At 37.9% G+C, this 15869-nt stretch overlaps 1 protein-coding gene across 1 annotated transcript; it reads left to right on the top strand.

The window, feature by feature from the left end:
• The first annotated feature begins 1323 nt into the window (after window positions 1-1323).
• On the top strand, window positions 1324-15386 carry LOC121235166 (sodium/calcium exchanger NCL-like). Its single transcript, XM_041131440.1, has 7 exons — window positions 1324-1947; window positions 3875-4060; window positions 4659-4840; window positions 13727-13872; window positions 13982-14258; window positions 14345-14653; window positions 14923-15386. Exons 1-7 carry the CDS (start codon window positions 1539-1541, stop codon window positions 15169-15171), a joined length of 1758 nt encoding a protein of 585 aa, XP_040987374.1. The 5' UTR covers window positions 1324-1538; the 3' UTR covers window positions 15172-15386.
• The last annotated feature ends 483 nt before the right edge of the window (window positions 15387-15869 follow it).

The raw sequence follows: 15869 nt of genomic DNA, 5'->3' as shown, positions 1-15869 counted from the left end.
AATCCCTGAAGAACAAAATCTTTAGGTCTGCTGGTGGCTATTGTTAATCTCCGTTACTTCTTTGCGGGTGAGGACCACACCCATCTGTAACCATAATGAAAGGTCAGAGATGAGGACCCCAGATAAACAAGGTGAAGACAAAGCACAGTCAGATTCCCACAATCCAAACGCAAACAGTTTGTTACCAATCTCGTGCCTCCATCCATCCATCCATCAATACAAATCTTGTCTTTCAATACATATCCTATAACGATATCAGAACCCTCTTCAATCCGAACATCTTCTTCTTCTTCATCATAAGTAAAACCCAACTTTGCAAGTTGATGGGCTACGTACATCATTTCCTCTGTGAGTAAATTGAACTAATTTCCATCATACATCATTTCCTCTGTGAGTAAATTGAACTAATTTCCATCATTTTCTCCCGCTTAAGAAGCATATTATATCATCTATAACTTGTCCATACCATGACTAAGTATCATCTTCACTATTAATATTGGCCATTAATGACCCATTGAGCATCATCTCCTTCAAAGATAACATTTCTAAAATCCAGATCTACACACAGCCCCATTGCTCTTCACAGAGCCTTAACATAATCAAATTCCAGGCTTCCCTCCATCATTTTGTTATTTGTATCGATGGCTGCATCCCAGTTGGCCTTAACATAATCAATTCCAGGCTTCCCTCTTATTTTAGTATAACACTGGCATGCACCTTCTCTTAAAAGTCTGCTTTTCCTAATTAATTTCCACACAAATGTGCTTGTAGAAATTTTGCTTGGAGTTCAACATGATGAGCTAGCTGCTTGGACGATCTTCCTCAGGCTAGCCATTTTTCCTTCAAAAGATAAACTCATTTCTCCTTAGTCAGAAGAAAATCCATTCAAAGTCCTCTTTCGGCAGCTTTTTAGTAAACTTTTCCCATAACCGCATGAAATTATGATCATCTTGGTCTCCGGTTGACCACTTTTGTTTTGGGTTAGATACACCATACCACAAATCATTTGCTGCTGTACAGCTCCAAAGTGTATGGACCACGTGTATGGACCACAACTTAGTACTACTGTTCTGGTTGGCAGATAGGACATGTAGGACTATCTACTACTATTTTCCTTTGGTGAAGACTTTCCAATTCAAACAATTCAATTCTCACAACACGTAAGCTCTTCGACCCTCTTCGACACTCTCTTCGACACGTAAGCTCTTCTCCCTCTCACCACGTACATTCTCTATGTATGAATGTATGTAGTGATGATCATGTCCGCACAAAACCATACCAGAAGCTCTCGCTCTCAGATGTCTATATTATCTGTTGTGGCTATAGTTTCTCTGCGTTGCATGCAGCTCATTCGCACGTACATGAAGTTGTTTGTATTGGTTGGAAGACTTTCATGTTCAGGCGCAAATTACGGTTTACAGATTCAAAAGCATATATAGACTTTCATGCTCATCACTCTCGGATGTCTCAAGTACTGATCAACACTCCCACAAAATCCCCATCCACGGCCTAAAACCCTTGTTCTAAAGGCTAAGGCCATGTCCAAGCATCTAACCCTCTCCTTCCTCCTGATCCTCTTCTTCTTCCTGATCTTATGCGATCCCTCCTATGGCCGCTTCATCACCCACCGTACGTACTTCTCTTTATCTTCTGATCTAGTTTCCGATGGGGTCCAGCAGCTCCGTGGACCGCCCTGCCTCGCTCTCAACCGGTCCTCTTCCTTCTCTGCCGAGTCCACTTGCGATCAGACCTACGGGTTCTTGCCGTGCACCACCACCGTCCTTGGAAATATCTTCCTCATCGTCATCTATGGCTACCTGATGTTCCTCTCCGCCACCTATTTGTCCAATGGCAGCGAGCTCTTGTTGGAGATTCTTGGCCCTGGTATTATCGGCGGGTTGTTCCTTCCAATCCTCGGCGCCCTTCCGGATGCCATGCTTATTCTTGGTGAACACTTCTATTCACTTTTCAGTTTTTCTGTATTTATTTTGTGAAAAAATTACAATTTGGATCTATTTTTTTTTTTTCTTTTTGTTTCTTTGGTCTATTTGTTTGTTGGAAAGCGGAAGAAAATTTTATAACTTGGAAGTTAATCATGTTAACATGTCGAGTTTCTTTCTTTATTTTTTTCTCTCTTCCAAGTTCCAGTATCCCCTTTTAGATTTTCTGAGCAACTAAATATAAGATAGACTGACCATAAGAAAAAAAATATAATAGAATTTTGCTATTTATTAATTTTTTTTTTCTCTCCTTGATTTTCTTGGTCAAAAATTCTAACGGTAACTAATTTCTTTGTTAAAAGTCTTTAAAAAAATAATAATAAAAAATAAAAAAATTCCTGCTGCGATCTGTGAAAATATCTACCTCTACAGTAGTATTGAGTCCAAGCCTAACAGTTCCTGACCGGCTGACCCTACTCATTTGATTGAGGGTCATTTTCCTTTTAACAACTTTTGGGGCCCGATTCCGTATATAAGATTTCATTTGTTTTTTATCCATTTCAGCTGCTCATCATCTCTATTTTTTTCATTATTCCATCATGCAGTATTAAATAATTAAGAATTATATATTATATTTTATTTATAAATTTATTATTTAATACCACATGAAAAAAGTCGAGAAGATAATGATAAAAAAATGATAGATAAATAGATTTTTATCATTTTTTTTATCATTAGATTAGGAAAAATTTTATATATCATATTACCATCCCGTTAAGTATGATGTAATATATTTATTACTATTAAATAATTATTTATTGCATGCTTCTTTATCATCTAATGGTGATAAATGTGTCATACTATTCATTATTTTATTATTAATTTTTACTTACATTTCACTGTTATTCATTACTATTTAATATTCTATCATTATTTTTTTATCACTATTCACAAAATACCTGAAAATACTTCATTGGCCAAACGCACAGACTTACGAGTTACGAGTTGTTTGGATTGAGGGAGCCTCTCAACTCATCTCATTTCATTTAATCATTATAATTTTTCTAAACTACCACATAAAATACAATAAACAATTCAACTTTTTTAATTTCCAAAATAAAAGTAATATTAAAAACTAATATTTTAATAACATTTTTTTCAATTTTTAATTTTTATTTCATCTCATCTCATTTCATTTCACTATTCAAACCTCTTTTAAAGTCTTGGCCACAATACGAATTGAGTGACGAGGGATTCAGTGGAGATGGTGAGCAAATACGATGTAGAAATTCTAAAAGTTTGCTCACTGGTTGCGGACTAATAAACAATTAAGGACTCTAAATAATGTGCTATTAATTTGTTTTCTTATTGGGTTTATTAAAAAGGCTTCAAACACGCTTAAAATGGAACTTATTGGATAATTTGAAAGAACTAGGAAGTTTACTAGCTACGGAGTTTTGAAATAATTTTCCTGATTGCTTATTATCCTTTAAATTAAAAAAAATGATGATATTCATTTAACCATTAATTTGCTTATCAATTTTTTGAACATAAAGAATCCTTCTAATTGCAAAGCTAGCTCACTGAGGGTGTTGTTTGGTTCATTGTGCTCAAAAGGTCTGACCAGTTACTGATTAGTGTACATGCACACTACAAGAATCCAGTTACTGATTTGTGACCAGTTATTTCCAACGAAATTATTATTTTCTTCAGCTAAAATGAATCTGTTTTCATCATAAATAGTCTTTTTTGTTGCAAAAGAATAGTCACAAATACCCGTTTTTCATGTTCTTAACTTCTTATGTTATCTTACACAAACTTGACACTATTATCTCTCTCTCTCTCTTACTGGATTTTATCTGTCAGAGCCATTGAAAACCCCACACATTTCGATTGGTTTTCTAATGCTTCTTATAATCTCCTGCCTTGTATAGTATCCGGTCTTTCAGGAAGCACTGAAACCGCTCAAAGTCAAGTTTCTGTTGGTATGGGCTTGCTAGCTGGTTCAACTATTATGCTTCTTACGATAATATGGGGAACATGCGTTATTGTTGGCAAGTGCGACCTCGTTGACGATGTTGCACAAGATGCACAAGATACAAAAGGGTTTAACTTGACTGGTATGTATGTCCTTCGGATTTTTTTATCAGTAAATAAGAATTTTATTAAAATAGGCAAATTCAAATACACGGAATATATACAAGAGCAACACTTATGCATGAGTGTCTAAAGATACAAGGAAATCATGTACTTTCATGCCATTAAAGTCTATTACATAATAAAATATAAAGAAAAAAGGTTATGATCTCTTGTCCATTGTCCGTTCATGATCAAACTACGACCAATTCTCTCCGTCTATATGCACCGCCATAAACAGATCGGTATGTACTTCATATTTCTTTTATTAGTTGTCAATTATGAAAATCAAAGATTTTCCATTTTCCTTGATCTGTAACTGTAATAATAATATCTCATTTTTAATGTGATCCTGAGGCAAATATACATGGGATCCACCTGATATGTAGTAGACACGCACAAAATTATGCCATCCACTGAACTGTATTGCATTGTGAACTTGTGAGAGTTATGAATGGATGCTTAAGTTATTATCATAGACATCCGAATCGTTTGTTTATGTTTCCTGTAGTGCTTCTCTGTATTTGTAGGATTAAACGTGTTACATGGATTCATGACCCAATAAAATCCCTATGGTTGCAGAATCAGGTGTTAGTACTGATATCTGGACTAGCTATGCTGCAAGGATTATGGTGATTTCTGTCATCCCATTTTTAATCGTTCAAATACTACAAGTTCTCAGTTCAACGTCGGGGAGGCACTTGGCAGTCTTGATTGCACTTATTGTCTCTCTCCTGCTATTGATTTCCTATTGTCTTTATCAGGTAAGTGTGTCTATGCCATAATTATTTTTTCTGTACAGTTTCATTAGCCATCCATATCTAAATTTTCCGTTCTCCTGTGGATCATATTGAATGGTATCTTTGAATAGCTTTTGTTCTGAACTTTTCTCTTACATCTTCTTTCATTTCCATTGCTACTTGTGATCAATGTTCATGGCTAATAGAAACAGAGTATACGCAGAGATAATGAAATGAAATTGTTTGTTTTCTTCATTGATATTGTATTCGGTACAGGATGATATTTATAACCAAAAATAGAATATTCTTTTGTAACAGATTCCATCACTACAAATAGAGGCATTACATGTGTATAACAAAAATTTATTCTTGAACATTCTGCCTTGGCACATTCTCTGATGAGGTGTCCTTTGAGAGCTGATCATGTGTGGTAGTATTGATGATATGCCCCTGCGAGCCAAGCATGTCTAGAAGCATAGTGAGGCTCGATCTAAGTGTTGAAAATCTGGAAATTGATAAGGGCTTTGTAAATATATCAGCTAGCTGATCCTTGCTTGAGAGAAAAGAAACTTGAAGAGCTTTTGCTTGAATTCGGTCCCTTACAAAATGATAGTCAATATCTACATGTTTGGTCCGAGAATGCATGACAGGATTCATGGATAGATAAGTTGCCCCCAAATTGTCACAGTAGAGAGTAGGAGGTTTTGATTAAAAAAATTCCTAATTCAGACGAGAGATTGTAGCCACAGTAATTCGCAAGTGGCATGAGCAAGAGCCTTGTATTCAGCCTCCGTACTTAACCGAGCTATAGTAGATTGTTTCTTTGAGCTCCATGAGACCAAGTTTTTGCCATAGAAGACACATTAGCCACCAGTTGATTTCCTGTCATTAGGGCACCCTGCCCAGTCTGCATCAGTGTATGCAGCCAGAAATGGAGTAGAAGATGGTTGAAGAAATAAACCATAATGAAGAGTATGCTTCAAGTAGCGTAAAATACGCTTAACACTCTGCCAATGAGATATGCATGGGGCATGCATATACTGACAAACACGGTTGACAGAGAAAGCAAGATTTGGTCTGGTGAAGAGCAAGTACTGAAAACTGCCCACTACACTGCGATACAACGTAGGATCTTCTACAGAGGATGAATCAAAGGCAGACAACTTAGTGGAAGGAGACATGGGACTGCCAACTGGCTTACAATTTAACATGTTCGTCTTTTTGAGCAGATCCAAAATATATTTCTTCTGAGAAATAATCAGTCCAGTAGCATTTCGTTGACATTCAAGGCCTAAGAAGTAATGTAAATCCCCAAGATCCTTAAGAGGGAAATCAGTGCTTAAAGTAGAGATAAGCTGAGCAAGGACATTCGGACTAGAGCCAGTCACTATATCATCGACATAGACTAGGAAATATATAACCACAGATTGATGCCGATAAATAAATAGTGAAGTGTTTGATTTAGAAACAACAAAACCCAATTCCAATAACCGAGAGCTAAGTCGCGCATACCAAGCGCGTGGAGCCTGTTTAAGGCCATACAAAACTCTATTGAGTTTGCATACATAGTGGGGAAATTGAGGGTGTATAAACCCAGGTGGTTGAGATATAAAAACGTGTTCATCAATAGTCCCATGTAAAAAAGTATTTTGTACATCCAACTGATGAATCGGCCAACCAGATGAGACTGCAATGGAGAGAACTAACCTGATGGAAGTTGGTTTGATCACAGGACTAAATGTTTCAGTGTAGTCCAAACCTTCAAGTTGACTGTAGCCCTTGGCTACCAGTCTCGCTTTCCTTCGTTTGATAGATCCATTTGACTGATGTTTGGTCTTGAAGATCCAACGGCAGCCAACAATATTTTGATTAGAATAAGGAGGAACCAACGACCAAGTGTTAGTGGACATAAGTGCATCAAATTCAAGTTGCATCACACGTATCCATTCGGGATATTTTGAAGCTTGAGTGACAGAGGTGTGTTCCTCTGAAACAGCAGCAGTGGAGGTGACATGGGCGCGCGGTGGAGGCCATGGAGTGGTGCCATCAGTTATGATTTTGGGGCAAGTTTTATTGGCTTTGGATCTAGTTTGCATGGGATGAACCGATGTGTTGATGAGTGGGATTTCAGAAGATGAAGGAGGAGCGTGGGGAAGAGAAGATTCTGGAGATGAGGAATTGAGAGGTGTCCTTGATGATGATGGATTTGAGGGTGAAAAGGATTCGGGTAAAGGGTCCATGAGAGTGAGATGGAGGAAAGAAAGGTAATATAGTGTGAGTTACGTTGTGCCGAGAAGAACAATCTGGAGATGAATTTAATTTGGACATGGAGAATGGGAAGTTATTTTCATCAAACAATACATCCCTTGAGATGTACATACGTGCCGTAGGGACATGAAGGCACATATAACCATGATGAGAGGAACTATATCCAAGGAATACACATGGGAGAGATCTGAAACTCATTTTGTGTTTATTGAATGGTCTAAGGTTAAGCCAACATTGACAACCGAAAGTTTTTAAGAACATGTAATCTGGTTTTTGATGAAATAAAACTTTAAAAGGTGATTTGTTATTTAAGATGAGAGTGGGGAGTCTGTTGATGAGAAAAACCGCAGTAACAAAGGCATCAGACCAGTAATAATGAGGTAAAGAGGAGTGAGAAAGAAGTGCAAGACCTGTTTCTACAATATGTTTGTGTTTCCTTTCTACTGATCCATTTTGAGAGTGAGCATAGGGACAAGAAATTCGATGAGAAATACCAAAAGATTGTAATACATGATTAAGAGATCTAAACTCACCACCCTAATCAAATTGTAATGCTCGAATTTTTGTATTAAAGATAGTTTCTACATGACGTTTGAAAGAAAGAAAAACTGTGACTACATTAGATTTACATTTTAATAGAAAAATCCAGGTGAACCTATTGTAGTCATCAACAAAAGAAAGATAATATCGAAAACCACCACGGGATAGCATAAGTGCAGGACCCCACACATCAGAAAACAGAAGATGGAGAGGAGCAGATGATCTAAAAGAGGCTTGACTATATGGTAATTGATGAAGTTTGGCCTTGCAACACGATGAACACAAACCCGAGGAGGAAGATGACTTTGTAGGAAGGGAAACTTGTGAGATTATTCAGTCAACTAGTTGCATGGAGGGATGACCTAGTCAAATATGCCATTGGAAAGAGGAGACACGTTCACCAACATTAGCTTGAGGAGATGGAGATGCTTGAGGAAACACATACATTCCATCTTTAGTTGGATCTTGAAGAAGAACTTGCTTGGTTCGGGAATCCTTCACACAAAAGAATGAAGAGTGAAATTCAAAATATATACAATTATCTTCACACAATTGTCTAACGGAAATTAAATTTTTGGAAATTGACGGAACATGATATAATTTTGAGAGAAGAAGATTGCCATGAGCAGAAGAGATGGTGGAACTGCCAACATGTTGAATTGGGAGAGAGGTGCCATCACCTACACGAACTTGTTCATCGCCCTTATACTCAGATGGGTTAAGAGAAATGTTAGAGAAGTCGTGTGTGAAATGATGTGTAGCTGCGGAATCAGGATACCAGTTAGGATCGGTGAGAATAGGAGTTGGTTGAGTGTGGTGTGGACCTAAAGTGTAATGAGCTGAAAGGGAAGGTGGAGGAGGGGATTGAAAACTAAAATCAAACCTGTGATAACACGTAATGGCTGTATGACCTTGTTTATGACATACTTGACAAGTGGGTCGGTTAGGTGTGAAAAAGGGTGGAGAAGGAGAAAAACTACAACCACCATTCCTGCCACGACCACCACGCCCTTTGAAACCTCCCCTGCCATGTGAGAAACCGCGACCTCTAGAGGAATTATTGCTTGATTGTTTCTGAGTAATGTTAGCTGAGAACTCAGGCGATGCTGTAAGAACATTGGTTTGATGATTTAATCTGGACTCATGAGTCAGAAGATGACTGTAGACTTGAGCCGGAGTGAGTGGATCCACTCGTGTTGTAATGGAAGTAACTACTGAGTCGTAATCTGTGCCTAAGCTTGCCAAGAGAAATGTGATAAAGTCAGAAGATGGTAAGACTTTTCGAGCCATAGCAAGAGTGTCTTGGAGGAGCCTTGCACGTCTATAATATTCTGTTATAGAATCTGAACCCTTTTTAAGAGTATTGAGCTGCAGCTGAACTTGCATGATACGAGCTTGTGATTTTGCCACAAATAGTTCATCTAGGATATCCCATATTTCACAAGAAGACGATGCCCCGAGAACATGTGCAATTAAAGGTTCAGAAAGAGATGAAATAAGGATACTCATGATAGCTTGATCCTGTTGTTGCCAAGCTAGAAATGCTGGTTTGGAACTTTCATAAAGTAGATGGGGGGAACGATGGTTCCATCAACATACCCATATAAGTTATGTCCTCTAAGGTAAGGCATGATTTATGCCTTCCACAGAAGATAATTTTCATTGTTTAGTTTGACAGTGATCAAGTTTGTAGAGAAGTTGGAGGAAGGAGCAATATTGGAAGGTTGGTTTGAAGGGAGTTGTGCGACAGAATTTACTTCAGGTATTTCAGCCATGGAAACAAGCGTAAATAGCTTGAGAGCTGAAAACCCAAGAAGATGGACGTGAGTCCTAGAAAGCTCTGATTACCATAATAGAAACAGAGTATACGCAGAGATAATGAAATGAAATTGTTTGGTTTCTTCATTAATATTGTATTCGGTACAGGATGATATTTATAATCAAAAATAGAATATTCTTTTGTAACATATTCCATCACTACAAATAGAGGCATTACACGTGTATAACAGAAATTTATTCTTGAACATTCTGGCTTGGCACGTTCTCTGATGAGGTGTCCTTTGAGAGCTGATCATGTGTGGTAGTATTGATGATAATGGCCAGTAATCTCCATCACGATTAGCATTTTTTTTTTTGAAGATATTAGGAGGTGTAACTTTTAATTTACTTAGAGAACTATTGGGATGAAGTCATGGATATTATCAAGGGAGTCTCGGTCCGAGTATTCATATTTTTAGAGAGGGGAATGCTTCGGCAGATTTCTTGGAAAGGATGGAAACGAAGAGAAGCAACGACCTATGGTGGTCTTCTATGGATATTCCGTCTCGCTTTAGGGGCTCTTTGCGTATAGAAAGACTAGGTCTTCCTATTATTCAATTTGCTTAGGATTGTTTTATTCTATTACTGAGTCTGTTTTGTTTGCCTCACATGTTTTAATGTTTATCTGGTTTTTCTTTATTGGCTTATTTTGGTTTCTGGGTATATGGTATAGTGTTTGGTTGGTTTATGGATTATTATTATTATTATTATTGTGATGGGAAGAAAATCATTACCTTAGGCCCAAGAGAGCAGAAAGGGCTTGTTGCAGGAGCTGGGCCGACAATGGGGCCCAGTTCGGTCGCCTAAGCCCAGACAAGGAAAGACGAGGCTAAGACCAACACCAAGGCAGGAGGTCCGGGTCGGGCTGGATATCCAAGGGAAGACTAGGGAAAGAGGAAAGGAAGATTGTGACTAGCGTCGCCGAAGGGATGGAACGCCGAACAGAGGCCACATCGCATTTAATGCAGCCCAGAATAAAGGCCACGTCGTATTTAATGCGGCCCTGAGCAGAGGCCACGTCGCATTAAATGCCTCCTAGAGCACAGGGTGTGCGGCATTAAATGCAGCCCAAGACCAGAACAGTACACAGAGAAGGTTGGGCATTATCGCTGCTCGGTGAGGAGATAACGCATAAGCTGTTCCCCACGCAACACGATACCCAGCCATAGGGGATCCTAAACGGTAACTATAAATAAAGGGCAACCGAACGACGAAAGGGATAATGAAAAATACTCTATTTGTTCATAATTTTGGTTTCTCTCTCGAATCTTTCCTCTCCAAATACTGACTTAAGCTTCGGAGGATTAACGGACCTTGAGGTCCCCTCTCCGTTTCCGTTTTTGACTGTGCAGGATCGTGCTTGTATACCGGGGGTGAGGAGTTGCCCAGGCCCGCGAAACAGGACATCAACAATTATTTTTTTAAATACCTGGGTTTGGGTTTTTTTGAATATTTGTAATCCCCAGGTATTTGTCTTGTTTTTGGCTTGGTGTCTAGGTTTTTTCTAGGCCTGGATTTTGGTCTTTCTTGAATATTTGTAACCACTAGGTTCCTAGTTGTAACCACGATTTTCCTCCGCCATAAATGAGGGCTCTCAATAAAATTGGAGTACCGTCCACTTCTTAAAAAAAAAGGTAACTTTTAAAGATGAGGTGCACGAAGGTAGTCCTCATAGAGACAAAGTTGTTTGAGATTTAGTATGATGGAAGTTGAACAATACGCATTATAGGGAGGGGAATGAAGGTGACTAAGAGCTTATTTGGGAATACAAACTATCTCATCTCAATCATAATTTCTTTTCCAAACATTGCTAAAATACAAACAATTTTCAATTTTAAATCTTCAATTTTTTCATTTAATCATTACCTAATCATTTACAACTTTTCCAAACTTCCAAACAAAACACAAAAAATAATACAACATTTTCAAATTTTAAAACAAAAATTATATTCTAACAATATCTTAATTTTATAATATTTTTATTTAATTTTTTCTCTCTTTTTTTTTTTTCCAAAATCCAATAAAACAACTTAACTCAAGCCATGTCACTATTATTCACAAACCATTTTACTACTATTCACAAAATCACCATCTCGTCGCATTCCCCAATCATACCATTATAAGTTCTCTTGCTCTCTTAGTTGATGTGAGCTCCTCATGTGAGGCATAATGGGTCTGTTCAACCTCTATGAACAAGGGGGCCTTGTGGAGAATTGTCATTGAATTGAAGCATGTGGAACCATGGGGAGGATGGTGTTCTAATGAGGTGAGTGAGCCTTTTATGGAGTGGGGCTATGAAAACATATAAGAAGAGGTTGGGATACATATGCAAGAAATATCCGCTTTACTGTGGGTAATAGATCAAAAATCAAATTTTGGCATGATGTGTGGTGTAGTGATACTCAAGGAAGTTTATCAAAAGTTTATGGCTTAGCAAGAATGAAAGAAGACCCGATTGCGGATCTATTAATCATCACCAATGGTATTCCTCAATGGAAAGTTACATTCTTCAGAGATGCACAAGATTGGGAAATTGATATTTTTTCGATGTTCTTTGAACTTGTATACTCCATCTTTTGTCAAGGGGAGTTGAAGACAAGATCTTTGGTGCCCCTCTAAGAAAGGGATATACATAGTGCGCTCTTTCTACCAAACCATGACCACGCACAATACAAATCCATTATTATGGAAGAGCATTTAGAAGACAAAGACACCACTAAAGGCAGCATTTTGCCTATGGACGGTGTCTTTGGGAAAGATTCTTACTCTAGACAATTTTAGGAAATGTTGAATCATAGTCATGGATTGGTGTTGTATGTGCAAGAACAGCAGAGAGTACATTGACCATCTACTACTTCATTGTGATATTTTCATGACTTTGTAGAATGAAGTCTTTGCTTGGTTGGGACTAGCTTGGGTGATGTTGATCTGAAGGGTAAGCGACCTCCTAGGTTTTTGGAGAGGCATTTGAGAAAACTCTCAAATTGCATCAATATGGAAGATGGTCCCAATATGCCTGTGGTGTTGCATTTGGAGGGAGAGGAATGAAATAAGTTTTAAAGACATTTATTAAAAAGAAAGAAGTTTTGAACACCAAGAGCGGTTAATGGATGAGCTTAGAAACTATTTTTCAATATTTTACTCCATTGGTCGATTGTAATTGATTTTCATGGCATGACCTTCCATGAATTCCTTGTATCACTAAACTAGCATGCTTAGGTGTTTCTCTTGTACCTATCTTGTATACTTGGCTCTTGCCTACTCTTTTACTCAATAAAAATTTGTTTACCGATAAAAAAAAAATATTGAATGGTTCTTTTTTCTGATGTGGAAACTCTGAAAATTTGTTCTGCTGAGGGTTTTAGACAGCGTTACTAACCTCTAGCTGGTTAGAATGATAGACCTGCTTTTAGGCTCCAGTTTATCTTATGGACCCGATAAACAACCAAACTGGTGGTTTTACTTAATACATGGTTGAAGTCAGGTTAGGGGATGGCAAGAGTTTTAGTCGGGAATTTTAGAAGGGAAGTATGCTATGACCCCTTAAGAACCTTGGCAATGCCAAACCATTGAGTTACTTTTTTGGTTTGATGAAAACTTGTAATATTGATAAACTAAACTTGTATACTTAATACACATAACCTGTTGAATGCTTGGTGCGGCTTTAATGACTTAATTTTAGATGCTAAGGTTTTGCACTTGGCACACCTGCTAAAGAATAAGAAAGATGAATCCATCTAAATACCATGGATTTAGGTTTGATCCTATTCCATATAAAATCTGTTTGAGATTAATATGCATAACCTGTCGAATGCTTGGTGCGGGTTTAATGACTAATTAGATGCTAAGGTTTGACAGTTGGCACTTGGCACACCTGCATCCCGCATAAGAATAAGAGAGGAATCCCATATAAATACCATACCATATGTTTAGGTTTGATCCCATTCTATATAAAATCTGATTTAGATTTTGACCTCAAGTGTGCAAGTGTTGAATTTAATTTTCCACCAAGTAATTTTGATAAATCTCGAATGAAGTACTCCTGAGGTACTTTTAAGTATTTCATTATCCACCATCCTTAGCTCCTCTTTAGTTATTCGGCTCAGTGCACATTCTGCCCTAAGGTTTTCTTTTTTTTTTTTTCCCTGTTCACCGTTGCCAAGGGAATTTGAAGGTGAGGAACATTCCATTAATTACCATAATCTCAAACTCGCTCCTTTTGCATATATATAGTGAATTGAGAGCATTGGTTGTTGGATGGATAACATGGAAAACCTTTTGCAGGTCCTTCAACCTTGGATCCAGGGTCGGAAAATATCTTATGTGAAGCACAAGCATGTTATATTTGGACTTCTAAGGCATCTAAAAATGCAGGCAGTGGGAAGGCTGGTCAAGGATAATGGTGAACCTGATGAGGAAAGCCTTAAAAAGTAAGTTTTTTTTTTTTTTAATCTTGAATTTGTTAAATATGTAACAGTTTTTTTGGTCCATTACAAAGTTTTTTTGGTATTTGCTGAGTTTTGTTCAATATCATGACAGGTTGTTCTCTGTAGTAGACATAGATGACGATGGAAAAATTTCACATAGTGAATTGAGAGCATTTGTTGTTGGAATTCGATTTGAAGAGATTGAACTGAATGAGGATGAAGCTGTAGATAAGTTAATGAGAGATTTTGATACATCCAATGATTCTTTCATCAACGAGACAGAGTTTGTCAATGGCACTTCTAAATGGCTGAAGAGGGCAACGCGCATACGGACTGCCTCTGGTGATCCTGGTGCTCGCACGCTTACATTTTTAAATGGCTTTCTCCAGGTAATTAAGTTGAGCTGTATTGTGTTCAATCGTGATTTTCATATCAAACAAGATGCTTGACTTCTTTGGAAACTCATTTATTATAGGTCACAAATAGAGAGCATGATTTGTTGGATGTGGGTGATAAAAGCGATGAAGAATCTGAGGATGCTGTGGGTTCCAGGTGGACATGTATCAAAGCAGTGCTATTGTTGTTGCTGGGAACTCTCATTGCTGCCGCAGTTGCTGACCCCTTGGTAGATGTCGTTGATAACTTTTCTGATGCCACTAGTATTCCTGCTTTCTTCATCTCATTCATTGCGCTGCCCATCGCTACCAACTCTAGTGAAGCTGTGACAGCAATTATATTTGCTAGCCGTGACAAACGTAAAACTGCCTCCTTAACTTTTTCCGAGGTTTGTTTCTCCTCCCCCACTCTTTGTATCAATGTTTAGTGCTTGTTCTATAGGGTGAAATGCCGGATAAATTACAGAAGTTTCAAGATATATATACCAAATAGTATTTTTGGTGTCTTAGCTAAAGGAAAACAATCAGCCAAAATATGGATGTCAATGTCATTCATATAATTGATAGGTAGAATTACAATTCAGATATTTTGCATCTCTTGTACCTCGATTGATTTGAAGTGATTGATTATAATCTATATATTTGTTTGTGCATGCAGCTATATGGGGCAGCAACAATGAATAATGTCCTCTGCCTCTCAGTGTTCTTAGCCCTTGTTTACGTTAGGGGATTGACATGGGAATTCTCATCTGAAGTGCTGGTTATTATTATTGTCTGCTTTGTGGTGGGTATCTTCGCCAGCTTCCGCACCCATTTCCCTCTCTGGACAGCTTTTGTAGCTTTCCTACTTTACCCATTCTCCCTTGCGTTAATCTATGTTCTTGACTATGTTTTGGGCTGGTCATAGATTCACGGATCCCTGCACAAGATTTGATTGGAGGATATACTCCATTTCCTGTACGAAGAACGGAGGTTGTTTCTTTTTAATCAGTTGTTACTGATTATTTTGTAATACATAAGCGTCTTGGTTTATACTTGAAACTTTATTGAGAGCAGCAACAGTATGGGCAATTTTGTAGTTGCATAACTATTGCTTTCAAAGTCTGGTATATTTTCTATTTATTATCTTTTTTTCTTGCCCTTTGGCTGCTGTTGATGAAATCCCTGAAGAACAAAATCTTTAAGATCTGCTGGTGGCTATTGTTAATCTCCATTACTTCTTTACCATCAATCTTTCTATAAAAATGGGTATAGCAGAGTGTGATTGAAGTATTTCAATTTACAGCTCAGAAATTGCTCAGGAACATTCGAATGATTGCAACTCCAGCTCAGACTCTCTCTCTCTCTCCCCCTCTCACCCTCTCTCTCTCTCTTTGGCCCTTTGTAGGCCTTTCTGCATCACCCATCTGTAACCATATTGAAAGGTCAGAGATGAGGACCCCGTATAAACAAGGTAAAGACAAAGCACAGTCAGATTCCCACAATCCAAACGCAACCACTGTTACCATTCTCGTGCCTCCTCCATCCATCCACCAACCGCACATCAAAAACATTGATGCAAAAGGCCCCAAAATCTACTTCTCCCTATCTCTCTCTACTCTTGCT

Source organism: Juglans microcarpa x Juglans regia, chromosome 6D (assembly GCF_004785595.1).
Source record: "Juglans microcarpa x Juglans regia isolate MS1-56 chromosome 6D, Jm3101_v1.0, whole genome shotgun sequence".
Classification (NCBI taxonomy): Eukaryota; Viridiplantae; Streptophyta; class Magnoliopsida; order Fagales; family Juglandaceae; genus Juglans; species Juglans microcarpa x Juglans regia.
The sequence above is the reverse complement of the archived record's forward strand: the minus strand, read 5'-3'. Positions and strand labels throughout refer to the sequence as shown.

Coding starts and splice junctions, on each gene's coding strand:
- LOC121235166 (XM_041131440.1), top strand. CDS start 1,539: ATGTCCAAGCATCTAACCCTCTCCTTCCTCCTGATCCTCTTCTTCTTC. Junction 4,841..13,726: donor TTTCCTATTGTCTTTATCAG/GTAAGTGTGTCT, acceptor AACCTTTTGCAG/GTCCTTCAACCTTGGATCCA. Junction 14,654..14,922: donor CCTCCTTAACTTTTTCCGAG/GTTTGTTTCTCC, acceptor TTGTGCATGCAG/CTATATGGGGCAGCAACAAT.